Here is a 24,229-nt window from a genome sequence, read left to right as displayed (position 1 = left end):
AGGTGGAAGGTCCCCCAAGTTTTGTTTTATATATATTTGGCTGTGTGCTGTCTCAACATACAGTGAGGGAAGGCTGGTTTTCAGTTTGCCATCCTCTTGCTTCCACTGCCCACGTGCTGAGATTACAGACATGTATTATCACACTGCATGTAATTATGTGCTGTGTTCATGCAGTACCCAGGAAGCCAAGAGAAGGCATCATCTCCCCTGGAACTGGAGCTAAAGACAGTCCTGTGCTACCAGTACAGACCCCGGGCCCTCTGTGAGAGCAACCAGTGCTCTTAACATCTGAGCCAGCTCTCTGTCCTGGCCAAAAAAATTGCTATTCTAATCTAAAGAACTATTTTAATCTAAATTTTACCAGTCAGAACCAGCATCTACAACACAGTCTGAATCCCACATGAAAGGAAACAAACACCTATCCCCACCCGACAAATTTCCATTTTGTACCCTTGAAAGCATCATGTCCACAGCCTAATAGCAGAGGTGAGCCCAGGGCTGAGATCTAAAGCTCTAGCAAGGTTTTCTTGTTGCTTTTTTCCTCTCCATAAATGTCAGGGTTCTCTCTATTCTGTCAAGCACTCACTCCTAAAATTCAGCCTTGGTCCATTAGTGATGTATGAAAACCAATACTGCTACACTGTATTTTGGAAAGTCTTAAACGACATAGAAACCATACCTGAAAAGCCAACTTAATGTCCATGCTACTGACATGATATCCAGGAAAAGGAGAGCCTATGGCAACCCCACCCCCTCAGCTACATCAAGGCTTTAGCTGATTTAATACACATAATCACATAAAAATTTCATGGCAAGTGCAGTTCAGATGCTGTTTTACCTGTCTCACCTTGTCTCCGAAGGCTTTTTACCACCGGGATCCACCTGGTTCTGGGAACTCAGCTACCTCCCTTAAAACACGCATTTCCAGTAGCTGATGAAGGGGCTCATGCTGGCTCCCCTCTCTCCACCCTCTTCCTGAGACTAATCATTGTGCTGACATGAGGAAAGCTCCTGATGACCAGGTACTCCCTTTGCAGGCTTCAGTGCCTTTTTATCTTTATCAGACTCTAAGCTATCAAGCACAAGTTAAGAGGAATTCCTAAAAAAATATAGTAAGAAATGAACATTTATCTAACATTGAAACAATGCCATGCAATTTTCACTTTGGAATCATTTGTTCTAAAAATATGGATTTGATACAGATATTGGCTACAGAATGCCTTAGTTTATAAAGATTAATGACATGGGGCATAACGAGTGCCTGGTCTCTATTCCAATAGCAAATCAATTAATAAATTGCCTAATGAATCCGTGTACTAATAGCAACTAAATGTTTACCAAGCAGACTTTTACTAAGCAAGCTGAGCAATCCCTCTCGAGGCATAGCAAGCCTATGTGAGATTTTCTTTTCCTCTCTGAAATACCTTCATCCATCTTTCTTCACAAAGATGCTGCAATTAGCCTAGAAAATTCAGGTCCATGTTGTTTCCTAAGCCTACAGCACCACCGTCTCTAAAACTGATGAAACCTAGCTGGGGCACACTTTCTATCAAACTCACTTTGTGGTGACCCATGCGATGAGAACCTGGTCCCATCTGCGTTCACGCTTCGCCATTATTCTTCTGGTGAAACGCTACATTCAGCCTGGGTCTTTCCGGCATTTGGCTTATGTATGTCTACCCTAAGAAAGCTGGAGTTATCCGAATGGAGGGATCCTCATGAGAAAATGCCTCCATAAGATCAGTCTGTAGGCAAGCCTATAGGGAATCATTTTAGTTAATGATTGATGGGGGAGGCCCAAGCCATGGCGGGTGGTCCTGGGTTATCAGCACTTTTCATAGCCTATGTATCAGCTCTTGCCTCTAGGTTCTAGCCCTGCTTGAGTCCTGACTTTCTTCAGTGACACACTACAATGTGGATGTATAAGTTACATAAACCCTCTCCTTTACAATTGGCATTTGATCATGGTGTTTCATCATACCAGTAGTAATCCCAACTGGGATGTTATTGCTTGCTTAAGTTAAAAGCTAAATGCGTTTGTGTGTATGCATGTGTATGTGCATGTATGCATGCATGTTTGCATGTGTACATGTGTATGTGTGCTTGTGTGTGTTTATCTAGAAAGAGAAAATACAATGTCTTTTTCAACAATTCATCAGTTTCCAGAATCAAACTTAAACTGTCAACATTTAACTGCAATGACCCTTCCATGGAGAATCACATAACACAGAATTTAATTTACATGTGTAAAATAAATGCATGGACAGAGATTTTCACCACTGAAGATGTCCACAGTTGCAAACATTCATATACAATTGTAAAATCAAAGCCAAATTTGTTTGGGGTATAATCCTAAGTGCTAATTTAATAGTGAGTTGATATAATTATCTTTGGGATAAATTACATTATGATTTGAGGAAAGCAGGGCATTGCCAGTGATGAAGTGAAGTGGTCCTTACTGCAGCACAAGGCTTCAAGGAAGTCCCCAGTGTTTATGCGTATCTATTTTAAGTTGCTCATAGCGGGGTGGTTATTTTACCATGCACAAACACAAGCTGAAGACACAACATGCATCTCGCATTTAGTATTATGAATTTAAAATAAGGTTTATTTGACCATGCCTGTGCTTGCAGTTCAGAAATTCTCTTTAGTGTTCATTCTAAATTCTCTTTAGTGTTCAACTTAAGACATTTTAATAGGGGCTTAAGTGATGGCTCAATGTGCATTGCTTTTGCAGCAGACCTGAGTTTGATTTCCAACATCCACATCGTGACTCACAACTGTCTGTCACTCCAGTTCTCTGCAGGCACACACATGGTACACAGACACCCATGTAGGTAAAATTGTTATAGAAATAAATAAACATAAAAATAAAGGTATTTTTATCTAAAGTTTTAACTGTTCAAAGGAAATTGTTTATATTTCTACTCGAAAATTTTATTATTTTATTGCCAGAAACTGGTACCACTTTTAAAGGGATTAAAAAAAAAATCTACTAGATTAGATCAGCAAAGGGTTTTGCACTTCCTGAACCAAATACACTTAAGCGTTCATACAAATAAGTTGAGTTCACAGGACACCTTGTGGGGGGAGTGTGGCAGGGTTGGGGGGTGGTATATGCTGCTGATGAAAACGTCTTGTTGTGCAAAGCTGAAATCCTGGAACCATCGTTGGGCCAATAGCAATGAACACCATCAATGTGTCACTCAAACAATAAGGTGCAAATGAAAGTGTCAGCCATTCTTTGAGACCGTCGGAGCCTTAGGATACCGGATGGAGCTGTTGGCGATAAAATCATCTGAGTCCATCTGGTCAGGTGGAGGGTGGCCTGACCGGCAGTGCAAACAGTAGACAAAAGAGAAAGGCTTCATTCTGAGGCTGATGCACAGGAGAGTTTGGCAAACTGAGCTCACAGCAGAGACAGTATTATCAAACTAATGGCATGGGCAATCACCGGGCCACCGTGCATCCCATGTACCAGCGGGGCATCCATTTTCAGCTAAGTGCTGGCGTACGTTTTTCCTTGCTCTCGCCACTGCAGGGGTAAGTCAACCCAGCACTCGAGACCCACTGCCTGGTAATAAATTACTATATTGGACACTTTTTGTTTTCTTTCGCCAATGACTTCCCTGTGTGGTCTCACTATCATTACCAATTAAAAGACAGCCTGCTTCAGCCAACTGTATCTCACTGGGTATCAGCTCGGATACTCCAATTGCCTTGGCACGTTCGGCAGGGTCAAGAGGCCCCTTTGACCTTTTTCTACTAAGTCTTCCTGACCACTCGCTATTGCAGCAATCTCAGCTGAACAGATGGACACTTTCTGCGACACTATAAAGCTTTAGAATATAAAGATAAATGAAATTGTGTCTCAGGCTTCAAACTGGTTTATGAGCCAGTTCTACAAAGCCTGTAGTTTTAAAGTCTATAATCTCACCCCGGCTAATAGGAGAGACTGCTTGTTTCTTTTTAAATTGTCAGCTTTATAATTTAAGTTTGAGATATGTTAGAATTCTGTAAGATGCTTGGTGAGTTGACTGTGTTTCTAATTAATATAACAGCTGATTTTGGAATGTAGAGCACTTCTTTTATGCTTATTGCTTTTTATCAATGACTGATAGACAGTCACTCCATAGTAACTAACCATGTTGAATGAAAAATGAATGTTCTAAATTGCTTCATGCATAATTTTTATTTTATTGTATCACTGAATTTCTCAAATGTGACTCTAGTATTTTTGCTTCTCAGAATGTAAGAGAAAAACTAATAAATATTCTATTTATTGTGACTTTTTGGCATATTCATGCGTTTACCACCACGGTTATTTGAATATTTTAAAATTGATAGTTTAACCTCGAGTAGCCTATGATATATTTTTCTTCACTCAAGGGCTGTCTCCTTTAAATAAAATGAGTGTGTTATTTATTGTTCAGATCAGACTACTTTTATGGAGTGAAATAGGGGCTATTAATAATCACATTGGTACCACAGCCATGAGCCATGACTGTCTCGGCCAACCTGGATGCATTTCCACCAAGCTCAGATGTGTGAGGCCATTAATTTACTTATGGAAAATAATGAATGTTTCTGTGTCACTCATAAAATGTGACTGCAGGGCTGGGGAGATATCTCCTGTCTCCTTGAATAAAGAGCTTCCAACACAAACACAAAGACCCGAGTTTGCATTCCCAGCACCCACATAAGAACAAGGTGTGGTGGTATGGGCATGTAATCCACAAGCTGGGGAGGGGCACAGACAGGCAGAACCCAGATGCTTGCTGGCTAATGAATCCAGCCGAAGCCTATGAAAATCCAGTCAGTCTAGCCAAAGCTTCAGGATCAGAAATCCTGTCTCCAGAAAGGGAGTGGCTGAGCAATAGTTACTCCAAGTTAGCCTTTCATTTCCATATGCACATTGTATGTGCACACATACAAATAGCTTAAAAATGTAATCCTAACTCTGTCTAAATAATTTTAATAACTAAAAAAAATAATTTCTTCTAAACTTTCAGACTAATGGGTCTGGAGAGATGGCTCAGGGTTTAGGGACAATGGCTGTTCTTGCTCTTGCAGAAGACCTGGGTTCAGTTATGGCCACTCACAACCATCTGTATCTCCAGTTCCAGGAGACCCTGATGCCCTCTTCTGGCCTCCGAAAGACCAGGCATACATAGGCACGATATCCTTACACATAAAAATAAAATTAAATTCAACTTGCAGGTTGAAGTTTTGTTTCAGTCATTAAGCATTTCAGATTTGTGTAGTAAATAAAAAAATGAACCAAGGGCCCAACACAAAGAATATCACAGAAAGACTATTACTGAATAATTAAAAATGATTCATTTCTACATTTTATATTTCTAAAATTCATGCCACCACTGTCCTATTGTGTAATCTCTAAAATAATACCTCAGTAGTCAACTAAACTTATTAACATAAGTAAATACAGTCACAGTAAATAAAAAGTAATACACGCTCATTTTCCATTGATTTATAATGATGCCTTTTAATCAGGCTGGAGAGAGAACCTAACACTCTACGCATGCTAGGAAAGTGCTCTACTACTGAGCTACGTCCTAGTCTCCATTCTTGGTTGATTAAAAGGCAAAAATTGCTTGACATTTTTCCACAAGATTTGAAGACCAAGTTAAGGGAAGAGAAGCAAGACAAGAAAGAAAATCACCAAAAGGTCAGGAGGGAAGTTCGGGCTCATTTCAGGGAATTACCAAACTAAAGAAAAGACCATGAAACAAATCCACTTCTCCCCACAGGAAAACCAAAACACGAGCAAAAACCCAAGTGTCCTCAGTGTCTGGAATGAGCGAGAAGCCAATAACTAGCTCTCAAGTTTCAGTATCTTAGAGCAGAATCGTTTCAGTCTGGTTTTCTGAGGCAATGCCCCTCTGGAGGGAAAGGCTCTTGAATGGGACAGATGGAATCTCAGAAAGAATTATCACCCTGGTCACTGGAATGTCCTACATCTTTCTTCGCCAGCCAAAGCCTCCTGCTGTTCTCTAAGCCTACTGTCTGTATGAGTAAAGGGCAGACCAGTGCTAACAACAAACAAGGCTTAAAAGGGGGATGTTTTACCTAATAAAGCCGGGGCTCTTAAACAATTTAGTATCAATGGATGGATGAAAAAACAGACATAAGACAGCTGAGAGAGGCCTGGTGACAAATTCAAAGTCTCACAGCCTTTTATTCAATCAATTCAACACTGAGGAGTCCTAGTGGAAAGGAGAGGCTAGGGTGCTCTTGAGCACCCACGAGAGAGAATACTGTGTGCTTCCTTTAAAAGTTACCAGAAAATCCAAAACCACTCTTCCCACAAGTGCTTGAATAGATGTTTTAGAATTCAGGTCTGGTTTGTCCTGTATCTTTTAATAAAATAAATGGCACTAATAGAAAAGAATATCAAATTCAAAAGCACTTTTATTAAGAAGCTCAATCTTAAGTGGCAAAATAGATCCTCGTCTTAAACAGCAACTATTTCCTTTGATTTCTGTTTACCTCTTACTCAGTATGTAATTGTCAATTAAGATGACAAGTGTGTGTTTTTAAATTACTGGGAACTGGCCTCTAGGGATGAACACTAATTAAAAAGTATGTGCTATGGGCATGCTGATGTGAGTCACTCCCAACACCTTCGCTTCCAACCGCGACACTCGAGTCAGTGGCAACACACTAACACTTGATAAACGCCATCCCAATAAGCTGATTATTGACCCAAAGACCAGGAAAGGTGTAAGTTTAGAAAAAAAACAAGTCAGCCAGAAGTGGTTTGCCATTACATAGAACAAGGGACAAAATTTATTAAACACTCCTTCCCTTTGGAGTGACACGTGTGTATTTAAATAACAAACGTGCTGGGGAGGTGGCCCAGCTTTTAAGAGCAGGTTCGACTAGTGGGGGGGGGGGCGGGTACCTGCTTGCAATTCCCAGCACCCTCATCAGGCAGCACACAACTACCTATCGCTCCAATTCTACGTGATCTGATGCCCTCTGCTGGTTTCCAGGTCATCTTCACATGTGTGGCATGCATTTACAAAGGCATCCACAGGAAGAGGCGTGGAAGGCCTGGAGTCCACAGTGCCAGCCTGTGGAAGAACACCAGCCTATTGAAAACCACTGAACAGCCTCATCATCCAGATCTCACTCAGGTATTGAGAGTCAATGAAGAAGAGGAAATCCTTTAAGGCCTGCAGTCTCCTGAGACTCTGAACTTATCCCACCCACAGAGAAACCTGCAAGCCTTTAAAGCTATATGCACCGGAGTGTCATCAGCTCTCCCTCCTGTCCTCTGATGAGAGGGCCGTACAGCAGTCTCCAAATCAACTACCAAAATCAGGAAGCTGCTGCTTGGGGCTTTCAGGCTTAGCTTGAGTTCCCGCATTTGGGAAATGAAGCCTAAATCAACCTCTTTCATATTTATCATACATCCATTCCTAAGCGTTATTGCAAACCTGTTGATTAGATGGCCGATAGCTTTGGGGGTTTTATATTAAGGGGTGGGTTTGAAAAGTAATTATCCCAGGGAAGAAGACGACGCATGATATACAATATAATCCTCGGGCTATGTCTGAGTGATTATTTTAGATAACTCTGTGTCTAGGAGAAATGAGCCTGAGATTGACAGACAGGTAAATGGAGGGGATGCCAGAAACTTCACTGGTGAACAAAGCCATTTTAACCGTGTCACCTTTTGTCTAAGAAAACTGCCATTTGTGTCTCACCTAAAGTGAGACACTGGTTCTCTGTGTGCCAAATATCCAAGATTTCATTACCATTATTGAATAAGCTTATTAAGTTTATTAAGCCAGCAGATGAAGGCAATTGCTCCTATTGTATTTCATGATATTACCCATCTATTATGGTCTTTTTAGAGACATATATAAACTCAGTGCCCCAGTCCTTTCTAATTTACTCATTAGAAAAGGATAGGTGGATTTTAATTATTGTGTTTTACAGAGCTGGCATGGGGTGTACACCTCTGATCGTAGGATTGGGGAGGCAGAAGCAAGAGGAGAGCAGTAAGTTCAAAGCCATCCTGGTCTATGTCATTAGTTTCAGGGTAGCCAGCACTACTTAGTGAGACCCTGTCCAAAAGGAAAACTCTGGTTACTAATAGAATTTTGATAATCTGGAGTAATGCAATGCTTTAAAACACAAAAATCTAGTCCCAGAATTAAAGGATGTAGAATATGAGGCCAACACATAATGTATTTAGCCGTAGGGCCGGTGCCCAGCTAACTGAAAGGGCTGTTCACTATCTGGGCGCTCACTGTAGCTATTCATCACGTTTTGTCTCTGGTCCTAACTGCTATCATGTCTAAAACAGAAGGGTAGATTATATAAACAAAACAAATGGTAATGACTGAAATTATCCTAAACACATGGAAGACGAGAAATTTCTGCTACTATCATGGCAATCCCATCCCTGAACATGCTAGAAATTAAGGCTATATGTGTTCTAAGGGTTATTTAAGATAATCTTTAGTTTATATAAAAATCAAAATCACAGAGGTAAAACATTCCCTGGGGCCTTAAAGACAGTTTTAAAAATCGTCCATAAACTTTAACTGTAGGTGAGTAGGTTGAAGAAAACGTAGGTCTTTTGTAGCATTTCAGTTGTATTTTAATAACTAAAGCTTGCCTAAGATCTGAAAAGCACAACAGCCAGCCACTGACCAGTCTTACAGACCAGGTAATGGTAACACACACCTTTTATCCCAGTAGCTGCACTAGTTTGCCGTAGAAGCCGGGCGATGCATGCCTTTAATCCCAGCCCTAGAGAGGATTATAAAACAGGAGGAGACAGCTCTCACACACAGTCTCATTCTGAGGTTCCTGGAGTCAGGGTCACCATTTCTGACTAAGGTCAAGGTAAGAACCTTGGCTGGCTGTTATGCTTTTCAGATCTTCAGGATGAACCCCAGTTTCTCTCTCTGAGTTTTTATTAACCATGCTTCAGACTTTGGTGATTAAAAATGATTAGTTGACAAGTCCATGATACATAAATTTAGTGGGCAATCTAGATTCAGATGAGTATGAAATTTGGGCGTTTGTATTACCCATGGAGTAATAATCTCATTTAAATCCCTGGATGACCTCATAGGAAGTCAGGGCCTGTGCTCCTGTCTCTGTATTCCAGACATAGCCATATGCTCAATGCCAGACTGTGGGGGTTGCAAAGCAGAGCTCGGTCGAGGAGGTAGAAAAAAGGACAACAAAATATTTGCTACCAAACATAAATGGAAAGGGTCAAGTTTTGAGAGACCTCTCAGGAGGTAGAGAAGAAAAGAATTGAGGGTGAACAGGGCTTTGTGTTTTATAAGCTTTGGGAAGAACTTCAGAAAAAGCACGTCTAAGACAATGGGGGGGCGTACCTACCACCATCAACAAAAACCATACAGTGTTCAGACCTGTTTGGGTATAAAATTATGTACACAGGAAAAGAAAGTCCCTGCTGTCCATACGGCATCCTGGGAACATTTAATATCCATGAGGAATAATGATAGTTGGAGGAAAAGGTTCTTCAGCTGTTTACATTTAGGATGAAGATGGCCACCTAGCCTTGAGCTGTCACTTCAGAGAACTGAAGGCACTTCCAGGATGCCACTGTGAACACTCAGTCCTGAACACTCAGTTGGGAATACTGGCAGTTTCCTGATGAAACAGAGTCGGACTCCGCATCAATAAAGCGAAGGGCTTAATACATTTTGTTTTAATAGTTCAGAGGAAATATTCCACAAGAATAAATGCTTTTGTCCGGAGAACTGCTTCCTGTAACATGTTTGCATTTTCTGCTCCTAGGAGACAGCATCAGCATATGTCACTGATGCCAGCTCTGCTCTGTTCTGTTTCCCTAAATGGGCTCGGAGGGCGTGCTCAGTCAACAAGGGACAGGGCCAGCTTTCAATAAAAGAGACTTCATTCTCCTCTCCTTTCCTTCTAAATCCTTTGGGTTAACCCAGTATCCAAATTTCTATAAATGTTACTTCTTATTCTTGAAGCTAGCATCTAGTATGCCAGTAATAAATAAAATACCCCTCTTTGTATTTTTTTATTATTAGCACATTGGAGACTAGTGTGCTATCATTACAAAGATAATGATTTTACCTCACTCTTGCTATATACACTAGTATGTATCATTATGAAGTATACGCTAATGTGTATCATTACGAAGGTAATGATTTTAAGAAACTTCACAGCCAGAAACAAGTTGCTTAAACGGGACAGATCTGACCTCAGGGGCGGCAGCGCAGGGGGAGGTGGTATTGAAGGATTTCTACTTTATCAGATATTGGTTCTCCATGAAGCTGAATAGCAGATGAAACTTGTAAAGCCATGTTTTTTTTTTCTTGGTGTGTGTGTGGGGGAGGGGTTGTTGTTCTTTTGTTTGGTTTATTTGGTTTTGTTTTTAAGAGAAAACAATTTAGAATTGAAAATAAAAGGGAAAAAAGAAACTAAGAAATTAGTGAAGGAAATGTTCCTGAGCTGTCAAGACATGGTAGTATGATCATAACATGAATGTGCTCTAAAAGACTATCAAGTTATTCAAGTCAGTAAAAGCAAGTTTTAAGACATGTGTAATAAATCTCACTAACGATGTTTCTCGATTAAGATGAACACAACATGAGATGCCTGATTCACTTAACTCTTCTTGATATTTCTGAATTGATCTCCTCCCTGCAACACACGCACACACAAGTTAGCCGATAACACTAGAGAGAATTTAGTTACAGAGTATTTAAAAAACCCCAGAGCTTCACATTCCCAACAGGACTGATGGGATACTGTGTGGGGAAGGGTCCTGAAGTAGAGCCAGGCTGCAGGGAGCACTGAGAGGTGGTATAGACATTTATTCATGGAAGAATCTTCCAAGAGAATTAACAAAAGAGATAACATTCGCAGAAATCAAAACTGAGCAAAGCCCTTCTCTGGGAGAAATCACGATTGCCTATCAGCAATTATAAAAACAATAACGTTGACCTTGAGTCTGCCTTAAAGGTCTTTGTTCACAATTGAACCGTCAGCTTTATGAATTTTCAGATGCTATTGCAGCCAAAGATTCAGTAAGTGCAGAGTTGGCCAGTAACAAGACCACAGCTGTTTCAACCGACCCCAGTGAAAAGGCATTTGAGAAAGGATGCATCACACTGGCATTTTCTATGTTAAAAATGACAGCTCTTCCAGATTCCACTCAACACGCTTTAGATGAAGACTTACGACATCTCAGGGAAATACCAATAAAAATCCAAAATCACATACAGTCAAAGAAAGAAATAATTTAAACAAATTATATCTGCAATCCTGGGAGATCAATAGTCAGCTAAAGGTTTTCATAACTTGAAATGTTTTATGGTTCAAGATTTTACCTTAAGACATTTTTTTTTCTCTCATCTCACAGATGCAATTTTATTTTCTCTGCTGTATGTTAAACATAACGTCTGGTAATAAGAGAGCTACCCGATCAAAAAGGAAATAATAGAGAGACCCAAGCAAAGAGGGAGAGAAGGAGAAGAATCCTAGTGTGGAGTTATCGGAATTAAAAGATTCAACAGCTATTACTGCCAGTCAGGTATCATAGCAACCTTGTACGATTCAAAAAAAAAAAAAAAAAAAAAACAAAAGTACTAGAAAAGTCCCTAAACCTACTCCCCAAACCTGCAAGGCTGCTTTGGGAACATAATGCTGTCAACAGCCACAAAAGATTCTGCTATCCATATTTTAAGAAATAAAAATAAAAACTACACACAGAGAGAACAGAGGGAAGGTAGAAGACACATTGATACGTAAATATCGAGAAGTCATTGGTCTGAGTCTGGAACGTCACCCCGAATTCCATCTGCTTTTCCACTAATTCTTTTCTACAGAGGATAGAGACTCCAGGCTCAACTGCCCGAGAACTGTGACTCAACAGGAAGGAACCAGGACGTGGGAATCGTATCCTAAAACACCACTTTGGTACTGTCTGTGGCAAATCTTAACTGGAAACTCAAAGTGGATTGCATTTAAAACAATATTTAAGCTCCCACTTCTCCACCCTCAATAGCCGTTGATAGGTCCACGGAAGAGAAAAGAACAGCTTCCTAGAAGCAAGAAGCTGATATTGATTTTTTTTTTTTTCAGCAGTGAGTCTCCCGTTCTGTGTGGCTGCTGTCAAAGGCAATCTCTAACAGCTGGAGTCAAATTGTACTATTTAGAGAAAGAGCCCTTGTCAAGTGGACCGTAAGTCCCCCAACAATACGCTATTCAAATGGCACTTTGCCACACAAATTGCTGGCGGGCTGAGTAACCCGTGGCAGTGACTGAGGCCAGTATCAAAGTTTCATTTTGATGAGAGGTTTTACTCTCAAACATTAAGCAAGCTTTTTTTTTTTTTTTTTTTTTGAAGACCTATGAGGCTATCTATATCCCGGGCCTCGAATGCTGCAAACAATTAAAATCTGTTTAAATACATCAAGGGAACTTGACAACATTAATATGGATCTGGTGTTAACTACGTTTGTCACAGGGGGAGGAGCGGTGCCCTTCTGGGGCTGGCAGCCCCCCTCCCCCGGCACGTGCAGTACAAAGCTGGGCTCTGGCCAGCCGTACACCATGAAATAGGCGCTTTTTCCTTTTGTAACTCCGATTTACATGGCTGACGAATGTTTAGATTTGAGCGAGGCTTTGAAGTCCTCTGAGGAAATTCAGGGTGGCTCCTGTGTAGGAGGCCGGCAGCTGGAGTTACTTCACCATGCTTATTCTTTCTGTGGGGACTGGACCTCCTGAGGTAGTTTTAAAACAAAGCTATGATCGCCTACACTAGTTTTTCTCGTGATGAGGCAACTTTCTGAATAAAAAAATAAAGTCTAAATTCATCTTACTAAATGAAAGATAGGATTTTTTCATAAAGAAGTTATTTTTTTAAAGTATTATCCATTAAGGAAGCTTTTATTCACCTTACAGAACCTCTGAGAAATGGTTGCCTTCTGTCAAAAACACCCCTTGTTGCATATATCGTTCAAAAAGCAAACTGTCGTGCCCACATTGCCACTACCAGAGGTTTTCCTATACCGCCTGAGGTGGGCAATGCTATCATTCAGTCACTGTGTTCTGATTACGGATTAAGTAAAGTTAAATATTTAAAACGAAAATTTTAACACTAAACTTATAGAGCTGAGTGTTTTCGACATTTAATGAAAATGACTTTCTTGTAAAATTATGCAAAATTTTCCAGATTATTTATACTTTGATCACCTATCAAAAGGGATACCACCCAGACTCCCTGCCAATGAAAGAGGTGGAAAGAATCATTCTACATGGGGAATTTATCCTTTTAGATTAGTATATGTGTACACATAGAGTATTTGTGATTATGTATACACGTGTATGCGCAGTACCTGAGGATGCCACAGAGGCCGGGGATGCCCGGAGTTTGAGTTGCAGGCAGTTGTGAGCTGTCTGGCACGGGTGCTGGGAACCACACTCGGGTCCTCTGAAAGATCAGCAGGCACTCTAAACCACTGAGCCATCTCTCCGCCCTTTATTCTCAAATAACTCAAGTATCTTTAAACAAATACTACCCACTCTTTTCTAATGCAATGCAGTATCGATAACTGAATATTTAAATAAAATGGTGTTAAACTACATGTAATACTGTGAATGCATAAGTCGTGGCAATTAAAATAATCCTGTTGTCCCTTTACCCATCTTGTAGATAAGAAGCACAGTAAAAAAAACTGAAGGCATACACACACACACACACACACACACACACACGCATGCACGCACACACGCATGCACAATGAAAATGAACCAACTAACCAATGAGCAAAATGGGACTTTTCTCTTTAAAATGCAGTGTAGCAGCAAAGATCCCTGTCATGTAGCAATGATTTTAGCCCAGTTGTTAAATCCCTACCTCAAAGCTAAATTTCTCCCACTGCTATTTAAGTAGATTCTATCCTGCTTTATCCTCTGCCCAATCTAAGGAAAGTCAACACACAGTATTGTATCCCATAAATCCTTTAAGACCCTGACTCTCCTCCTCTGGTCCCAAAGATCTTCTTTGTAGAGCAGCAGAGATTCAACTCCTCTAGAAATTCAAAGTACATATATTTCAAAAATGATTTTTACGACATAGTCTGTTCTCTTCATAATCTGGCCTCCATTTATATGCACTTCCCAAATACATGAAGAAAAACTGAAAAGAACATTCTAGAAACATCCAAATTTGGCCAACTTTGAGTTCTAAATGTTTTCTTTCTGTTTAAATTGTCTAGTCTATTGCTGCCCAGAAGTCTGCCTGTGCCTCACTAACACCAACCCAGGCACAAACACAAAGCCATCTTAGATGGTCTAAAGTGCATAGGCTTCTTGTCCCTCATTTTTCTCACCTACAGAATGTATGTAATTCACACACTCTTTGAAAATTACTTTCTTATGAAACTCATGAAGTATTCACTATATTAAGAGCAAATCACCTATGGGCTGGGAGATGACTCAGTGGCGAGAGCTCTTCTCTCACAAATGTGAAAAGCTAAGTTTGAGTCCCCAGAATTCAGAGAAAAGCTGAGCACACTATCACACACTGGTGGTCACAGTGCTCCTATGGTGAGAGGAAAGGCGGAGAATCCCAGAAGTTCACAAGACATCTACCTTGGGGGGCATCCATGTCAGCAAACAACAAAATGACCTCATGGCAAGCAATATGGGTGGCAAGGACCAGCACCTGAAGCTGCTCTCTGACCTCCATATGGGCACCAGGTCATGTATGCCCACACTCTCACATACATATCACATGCACAGAAACATAGATTAATAACACACCAGTTTACCTTTGAAATCTCATACTTTAAAATGAAACAATCTCACTAGGCAAGTGGTAGTGCACACCTTTAATCCCAGCACTAGGAAGGCAGAGGCAGTCTGGTCTATGGAGTGAGTTCTAGAACAGCTGGGGCTACACAGAGAAACACTGTCTTGAAAAGCAAAACAAACAAATTAACGAACAAACAAATAAATAAATAACAAATAAATAATAAAAAATAAGACAATCTCAGCACACTGGCTCTAAGAATATCCTAGAATAAGACATGAATGGAGGACAATGAGGACATCTCGTACATAACTGGAAGTGGAACAGAGAAGCACAAATACAAATACCCACAGCCACCCCAAAGCTGGTGACAACAGGAGCATGTAGAGGGACAGAGGTGACTCCCCTGTCCTCTTTACTTCTCCACTACAAAGAACACAGGCTAAAAATTGTAGCCTGCTCAGGTAAAGGGCAACAACTAGAAAATAGAGTGGAAATCAGTCTAGAAGAAGGGAGACAAGACCAGGGCATTTTATTACTTCTTGAAGTCAAGAAAGAAACAAAATTATATAGAGAAAATGAAATGTGTATACACGCTACCACTACCTAAAGGATAGCTCAGAGCAGCAGGAAAAAACAGCAGTCAGTTTACCTTTGGGGAATCCAAGCAGAAAAACCTAGTGAAAATGATTTTTTTTTCCCTACAGGCCTTACACCTCCAACTCTGAAACACACAGATAAACAGACACTTAGCTCTTGTCTGCCATTCTAGAAGAATCCTTACTCCAGTATTGTGTACACTTATTGTACAAACTGGTTCATTTCGTTATGACACTCTGAGACCCAGGGATCCAGCACCTACTCAGATTCACCCCACATGGCCCTCTTCAGCACGTTCCTGTTCCACTACGACAGATGGCAAGGAAGCTGCACTGGCATGGGAATGCACAGCTAGACTCCGTAACTCAACCCGTTGATCCAATCGTGTGCAGGATTCAAAAAAAATTATCACAACTATATAAGTATCCTTAAAAACAGCCTGTTTTCGTGTTAGAAATGCTAAGAATTAGGGCTGGAAAGATGGCTCAGTGGTTAAGAGCACTGGCTGCTCTTTCAGAGGATCTGAAATAACAGGAAATGGGAATAATATGCAAATCCCAATTTAGAAACATTCCTTCCCACATGTCCACATAGATAATTTTGATTTTGATTTTATTTAGATTATTTCCAATTATGTGTAAGAGAGTATGTGTGTGCAACACAGCTCTATACACATGTGAGAGCCCAAGAAAGACAGAGGTATCAGATCCCTGAAGCTGTAGTTACACACAGCTGTGGGGCCCATGTGGCTGGTGAGATCTAAACTTGAATCCCCTAGAAATGCAGTAAGTGCTCTTGACAACGGAGCAATCTCTCAAGCCCCTATTTTTAGTTTTCTAAAATCCTTTAGGTTCAAACATGTTACTGAAAATTTATATATGAATTATTAATTAGTAAAAAAATAATTTATAGCAGCAAAAGAGCAATAAAACATAGACTTTATAGTAGTTCTTAAAATTTCAGAAATGTATTAAGTAATATTATGGAGAAGATATTTACATGGGAAAAAACTAGGTACATCCATACAAATGGCACAGGTAAAGATGCTAACAAGACAGCACGAAAGATAAAAAATAGAAAATAATATCTGAAAGAAACTAGATTAAATCACTATCACATGTCTTGAAAGAAAAAGTTAGTTTAATAACAAACAGCAAGTCAGAGTAAAAGATACTAAATATATTCAACTAAAGAATTAAAATGGATCCAAAATACAGAATATAATCACCACCATTGAAAAACACTTATAATTTGAGTTGATGGAACAATAACTTAATTTTTGATACGTTGGATACTCTATTGTCACAAATGTCATTGCGAGGATGTCATTCACTTTGGTGTTAAATGTCCCCATCCTGTTCCACCCAACGTTACAGGACCAATGTCATCATCTGCTTCCTTGCTTTTGTGCCAACAGGTTAGGGCCATGTCGCATCTTCCCCCAGTTGCTGTGTCTTGTAGAACACTGGAGATGTGGACTCACCTTACATGAAGACTCCAGCTGCAGACCAGGGCAGGGCACCAGCCCAGATTGGTGGGAACTGGAGGACCTCTGCTCTGCACCTTTGTGCTTGTGTGTCTCTGAGGCCACTGACAGTGTAGGCTCAGCTCTGACAAGCGGCACGTCGTCACCACGGTTAAGAATAATCCTTGCTCTTTCTCCTGTTTCATGCCTTTCCAAAGTGCCTAGAAAATGAAATTCCAGATGCAAAACAAAGGTAAGTAAAATATCTACCAGAGAAGAATAAAGAGACCTCAAAGCATGTTTTCGAAGAAGGACCTTGGTTCTTTAAGCTGTCATTCCTGCCTTCTTACAACAGAAAGAGCCAGTCTGGGAACTTTGTCTAGATGGTTTAAATTTTGTCATCAACTATAAAGCAGTGGACTTGAAAGTATATCCCACCCCAAGAGTCTTTTTATCCACTGGAACCAACATTCCAAGGGTCTCCATGACTAAAACCCATCTTACTATCCCGTATGAAAATAAGCAATAAGGAACAATTATGATATATTTTTGTGCCATCTCCTAGTGTCCCAGCTCACAAAAAACAGAGACTCTGGAGCACTCATTTGGGGTTCCCAGGTTTGCAATGTTACAGCTGCTAATGTGTAACTTACTTAAACAATTAGGGTTGTTAAAGACACTGAGGCTTAGGGTGCATCTGCCCTCACTCAGAGCTCCCCAGCTTTTGCTGTTGTTTTTATTGCTGGAGTTTGTTACCGTCAGAGCCTTTCTTTTTTTATTTCTTATGTTATTAGAACTGGAATTAATCTCCTCTGCCCTCTGACATCCTTCCAGCTGCAGGAGTGGTGCTGACAACTCTAATTTAAAGATAAAAAAGAACAAAAGTATAGCGCTGGAGAGATGGCTCATTAGTTAAGAGCACTGGCTGCTCTTGTAGAAAGAAGACTGTCTGGGTTCTGAGCCATATGGTGGCTCAAAAATACCTGTACTCCAGCTCCAGGGAATAAAATGTCTTCTTCTGATGTCTGTGGGCACTGCACTCATGTGGAATAATAAAGATCAGAAGACTGGAGAGCTTAGTAGCCAGGTTCTGCCCAGCTATAAAGGCCTCAGCTTAGAACCCAGCACCCAAAAGTCTCTATAACCATAGCACTATGGGAGGCAGAGACAGAAGGATCAGTTGTTGGCTGCCAGCCAGCCTAGCCAAAAGCTATGAGCTTCAGCCAGGTTCATGGGGAGACCCTGCCTCAAAGAAACAAACGTGCAGAGGAATAGAGGAAGACCCCTAACACTATCTTTGGTTTCTAAACATGCACAGGTAGACATATACTATACACATGTATGCACACTACACTCATTCACACACACATGCACATAAAAAAGGAAGCATCAGAAAACAATTGACAAATAGTCAACTGGTTTTGCAAATGCAATATCATGCATTCATTGAGTAAATTAATCCTGATGTCTGCTTTCTATCCTCTATGAGTTCATTTGTATTATTAATCTTATATTATGTATAATGCATACCCAACTGAATAAAAATGATAAGAAATTGAATAATTAATGCCACATTACAGATTTAATTTCATATTATTTCTTTCCCACCAAGAGGGAAAGTTGTAGCAAGTGTTAAAGATAATTAATTCTCAATGATAATGTTTAAAAAAGATCAAATACATTGTTTATCATGGGGAATTGTTAGTAAAAATTACAGATCACTCTGTCTCCTGATAAGGAGCTAGGTGTGCCAACTGTATGACAATTACTCAGCCTATCTCAGGCTTCTCCTCCCTCCCCTGCCATCTCTGTCACAATTAGCTGGTATTCAGCACTTTAAACTAATACTGGCCATCATTCTGTTACACTAACAGGCAGAATTTTAGTCCCAGGAACTCTTGACAATGTTTTCCCATTGTAATCATTTTAAGTTTGTAAGAAAACATCCTGAATATCAACTTCTAAATATAACTTTCCAACCTCTCTTCTTCCACGACTATTGAGATAGTGTCAACAAAGGATGCCGGCAGCAACATCAAGAAAACCTTTTCCCTCAGGAATGACAGTAAGAAAAGTTTATCAGATCAATGACTTCAGCTCATCTTCCCGGAAAATGACTGAATTCCAGAATTTACAACCTTAGGATTCGCTGTCTTTCTGAGAAACCTCTCTTTAAACTTGATATCAACGTGGACATTCTGATCATGAGTCTTTTGTGGCTACACGATGTGCTATTTGGAAAATATTTTCAAAATCTTTTAAGTCTCTCTAGGTTATCTGTATCTAACTGTGTACTCCTGGGCTCAGCCTCTCAAGTGGTTGAGAAAACGGGTGTGTGCTACCCTGCTTGGCTTTTGATAATCCTCGAGAAATAATTTATTGGGCTTTTCATCACATAGTTTTGTGCCTTACACTGTCTATTTTTCACATTCATGTATTTCATCCAAAACTAAGTACAGCCATCTCTTGAATTGTCCAGACATAACCACAGCTTACCCACTCAAGTGTATGGCTGTCATCTCCTGCTTTTGCACACACAGGTATATAATCTGTTCCATCTACTGTACCATCCAATATGACCTGTTTACAACATATACTAAGCAAGAATGATTCAACTTCAAAGTCTCATGGCATTGCAGGAGCAAGAGACATTGAAGACTAATTTACTGTAGTATGTAAAATACAAATATTCTATTCTACCACTAAGTAAATATCTCCCAACCAAATAAAACACTTGGTATTCGGTTTTGCTGATAATCTTTACATAGGAGCTAATTCTTTATTGTAAAATTTCTTATCAAATCATCATTCTTCTTCCTCCTGATTAATAAGCTCTTTTAAATCACTTCCCAGCAGAATCCATGGAATTTACATCACTCAAGCACATTTTTTTTTATATTGTTGCAGGTATCTAGATAAAAGAGAATAACCACAAGGAAGACTATAGGTGTGATCTTGTGTGAATTCATCCCCTGGGAAGTATAAACAAATCTACCTGCTGCATCCTCCCCAGTGACAAACCAAAGTATCATTCCTACAAAGTTCCCCTTGGGACACCAGTGAGTTTATTGGGCCTACAGACAGAGTATATTGAGGGTTCTGGGGAAGGAGCTAAGTGTGGATGACTTTGGCAGATGCACTTGAAGATCTGCACCCAGCATGGAGGATGGCTTCCCCGTGGCCCACAGTCCTCCTCAGTTAACTTTCCCAGGTCTCTATACTCTAGTGCCTAACCTAGACTCAAGGCCGGAAGCAATTAGAGCTGAGTTGTGTACAACTGCCTGTGAAGTATGGAGAGAAATTCAGTTGCTGGTCCAACGGCCCCGCCTCCCAAACCCCTCCTTCTGTGAAGGGATGCGAACAGCAGCCCACAACCCTGATCATACTAGATGCTCTCAGGAAGACAAAGCCAACCTCAGGAAGACGGGCACTGCTTCCCAGGGAGGACGATGATCTTCAACAGCTGCAACATCCCCAAGTGCTGCCTTTGCTTCCTAATAGCAGAAACTCAAGGTTACAAATCGCTTCGTTCAATCTCAACTTCAAGAGAACTGCTTTTCCACGTAAACCCAATGATAACCCAAACTGGTTTCCACTCCATTCCACGAAGAGTGTGAAGGATACACTCTTCCCTGAATCGTTCCGGACACAACAGGAAATGCGCAGAGCTGCACTTGATTAAACCCATGCTATCTACTACCATTCCTTCTTTGCAAGTAGGTGTGTGAAAAATACCATGAAATCTATATGGTGTAAAGAATTGAGGCTAACCTGGGCTACATAGTGAGTTTCAGAGCAGTCTTAAATACAGAGATAAACTTTGTGCCATAAACAACTCAAAACCTCTTCATATAAATGCTTTTAAGATATTTCCCAGTAAATATCATGCATTATTACTTTATATTTTATCGTTACAAGTTTTTGACATAATTTTGTTTCAATTTAAACTGTTCTCTGTAACTCATGGCATGAATAGGTATTAGGTTTTGGATTTTCAGATTAAGGATGTTCAAATGATACAGAAATGTGAAAGAATAATCCCAGCACTTGGGAGGCAGAGGCAGGTGGATCTCTGTGAGTTCGAGACCAGCCTGGTTTACAAGAGCTAGTTCCAGGACAGGCTCCAAAACCACAGAGAAACCCCGTCTCGGAAAAACCAAAAAAAAAAAAAAAAAAAAAAAAAGAAAAAGAAATGTGAAAGATTTTGCTCCTCAGAATTTGGGGCACAATATCTTCAATCTGTGGTATACAAGAGTATAACCATGAGAAAAGAGCACTTAGGACAATTATCGCCTAGAAAGAGCAAAATATTTTGTAAGGGATCCAGTACTATATTTTCTTCCAAGAAATCAGTGCATGGAAAGCAAAAGATCGGCCAAGATACCCAAAGACCTTGGTTCCTCTTGTAGGAACCCTACACCCATTCAAATACTGTTTGCATTCAGCTGCGCTGCTTTCACTGTTGACTCCACATGCCAGGCGACAACAGCCCTAATCAACAGGGTTTTTTTAAGCCAGAACTTCCTTTACAACCACGGGTGCCTCCTGTGTCCAGCTGACACACCCACTCCTTATCCTCTGAGTGTGAGGGCAGGACCAGATCACTGGGACAGAGAACACTTCAGCTCCAGGTTGCTGTGTGTTCAAGTCCTCAAACACTGGCTACATGGTGTACCCATGACCTTTGCGTTGATGAGATAGAACATCAGAACTAGGGCAACTTAAGGATAAAGAGTTTGAGCTTTCATTTCCAGTCAGATAATAGTCTGTGTTGATAGAGCAGAGTGAGGTGGTTAGAGCAGCAAGCCAAGAGGTCGTGGATTGAAACAGAAGCCTTAAGCTGGGCGGTGGTGGCACACGCCTTTAATTCCAGCACTCGGGAGGCAGAGGCAGGTGGATCTCTATAAATTTGATGCCAGCCTGGTCTACACCAGGTAGTTCCAGGACTGGCTCCAAAGCAACACAAGAAAACCTTGTCTCGAAAAACAAAAACAAAACAAATAATCAACAAAAGCCTTAAGAAGAGCCAGAGTCCTTAGAATGGCAGAATGCTTCAATGCCTCAGAGCCTGCACCCAGTGAGGTACTTCCTACAGCAAGGTCACACCCCCTAAACCTATTCAAATAGCACCACCAATAAGGACCAAGTATTCAAAGGCATGAGCCTATGAAGGATATTTACATTCAAACCACCACACATAGTATTGTAGATTTTTGAGCCTCGTTTTCTTCAATTATATCATAGGCTAATAATTTCTCACCTCACAGAATTACTAAGCAGCTGAAATAGTATCTAGCATTTTGACAATTGCTTTTGACAATTGAGGCAAGAGAGGACTTTATCATTTACAAAGTTCACACCAAAAAACCACACAACTAAAAAAAAAAAATCACAAAAACATCTCACAATGTTAAGTTCACCTACAATTTTGTGTTGGACTACATTCATTGTTACCCTGGGCTAGAAACAGCAGTGGGCCCTGGGTCTGACATCATGGTTTTATAATTTCTAGCATACAGTGAACATGTTCCTTATGTCATGTAACAAAAGCATATACTCAGCTAATTGGGAGCTGAGAAACAAATAACCTTTCCTGACTATTCTGGAAGGTTTCTGACATTCAGACTGAGCAAGTCAGTTATTTGGGGTCACATTGCTCTCCATCCCAGAGATGACCTCCTCAGAAATCCTTGTCTCTAACTCACAGCACATGGTCTGTTTGGATTTTTTTAAGTACAATTTTTTTTTTAATATAGCTTAGTATAGACTTGAACTCACTATGTGTCCAAGGATGGCTTTGAACTCCTGGTCCTTGTGCATCTAATTCCCAAGTGCTATGACTATAGGCTTGCAGTGTACCACTACGTGGAGCTAGGGAGGGAATCAATCCAGGGCTCTTTATAAACTAAGCAAGAATTCCTAGCAACATATCCGCAGACCTGTGGCTTGCTTTTTAAATCCTCCTCAGACATCAGAGTAGGGTCCAGTATAAATGACAGACTGGGTATTAATTACGCTTTAATGGCTTGTATGTCAGCAGCAACCTGGGTTCTAAGGGATTTTCTACTTGGGATTGAATCCAGCCCCTTGAACTACCGGTTCCTTTCTCAGCACAGTCCCACCCACCCCCGGACTTTTCCCTTTCCTCTTCCATCAGATTTCCATTTAAATACACCTTTGCCTTGCAGACTTTAGCTCTAGGTATGGCTTGCAGTTCCTGACACTCTGCTAGGTCTTCCAAAAGCAGCTTTCTCCCCTACCTTCCCTCGTTTTCAATGGCAGCACCCCCAGGGCACTTACATTTCTAACTGGTACATTACAGCCCCTTGTTTTGTCACCAGACTGCAGGCCCTGGTTCAGGAGTATGAGCGACATTCTCAGAGTGTGGAGCATAGACTAAAAGAGATGCTCACTGAATGGATAAAGTTTACTCTTTCCATGCAGGCAGAGCAAGAGCGAGAGCGCATTAGTGATGGTTGGGTCTCCTGTACAGGCATTAACACCCACTGTGCTCATTATAAACCTATACCCAGGCCTTAGGGGAGGCAGCGACTCTCTAAGGTGATTTCCAGACCCCAAGCCAGATGCCTGGCAGAGCTCACAGATATGCTGCCAGGTTACTCCCAGCACCCCCAAGACTCAGGAATTGGAAACCAGAAGTCAGTCTCCAAATACCTGAATTCTTGTTAACTTGACCTCTGAATTAGCCAACCCAGCTTTCCCATGGGCCAAAGAGCTGGATATATTAGTCCAAGGGGATAAAGTAAGAAACTTGCTGAGAGGCAAGGATGGAGGAAAAGAGAAGAGAAGAGAAGAGAAGAGAAGAGAAGAGAAGAGAAGAGAAGAGAAGCAGAGAAGGTTGGTGGAGAATAGTAAGGCTCTCAACTTTCTAGTTATTTCTCACCCCATCCTAAGGACCAGTGCCCCTGATATGAGGCCTGAGAGGCACACCCTTCCACATTTATGGCAAATCCCTCCTTCTGAGAACACCACCTCTGTGTAACTCTTGCTCTCTACCTAATGGGTTCTGACATAAGGAGGTTCAGAGATACATCTATGATGGACCTGGTCAGGTTGAGGTCAGCCATTTGCATACACAGCCTGGGAATTTCCAAGTAGAGACCAGACAGACAGACAGACAGAAACTTAAACAGTCATGAAATGGGCTGGGGTTAAATTCCAGGGCAGACGTCCACCTAAGGGAATGAGGAGTGGTTTTAAAGCCAGTACCGACCTGGGAGTCTTTCTGCATATAAAGGGAGGATTATATTTTATACCTTGCATATAAAAGGATGATCGCCACCTGGACTTCCCTGAAGTGGTGTGTTGCTAAACTACAAGCACAAACAAAGAGACGG

The 24,229-nt window shown here is 40.8% G+C and overlaps 1 protein-coding gene across 1 annotated transcript in view; it reads right to left on the bottom strand.

Annotated features, from left to right (window-relative positions):
* Wdr72 (WD repeat domain 72) overlaps positions 1 to 24,229 on the bottom strand; it is a 170,915-nt gene that overhangs the window by 90,100 nt on the left and 56,586 nt on the right. The window contains exon 14 of the mRNA XM_057768149.1: positions 16,890 to 17,092. Within this exon, the coding sequence (XP_057624132.1) occupies positions 16,890 to 17,092 (203 nt within the window). The remainder of the gene's footprint in view (positions 1 to 16,889; positions 17,093 to 24,229) is intronic.

The sequence above is a fragment of the Chionomys nivalis genome, chromosome 4 (genome assembly GCF_950005125.1).
Source record: "Chionomys nivalis chromosome 4, mChiNiv1.1, whole genome shotgun sequence".
Classification (NCBI taxonomy): domain Eukaryota; kingdom Metazoa; phylum Chordata; class Mammalia; order Rodentia; family Cricetidae; genus Chionomys; species Chionomys nivalis.
This window is presented reverse-complemented; position numbering and strand designations above follow the sequence as displayed.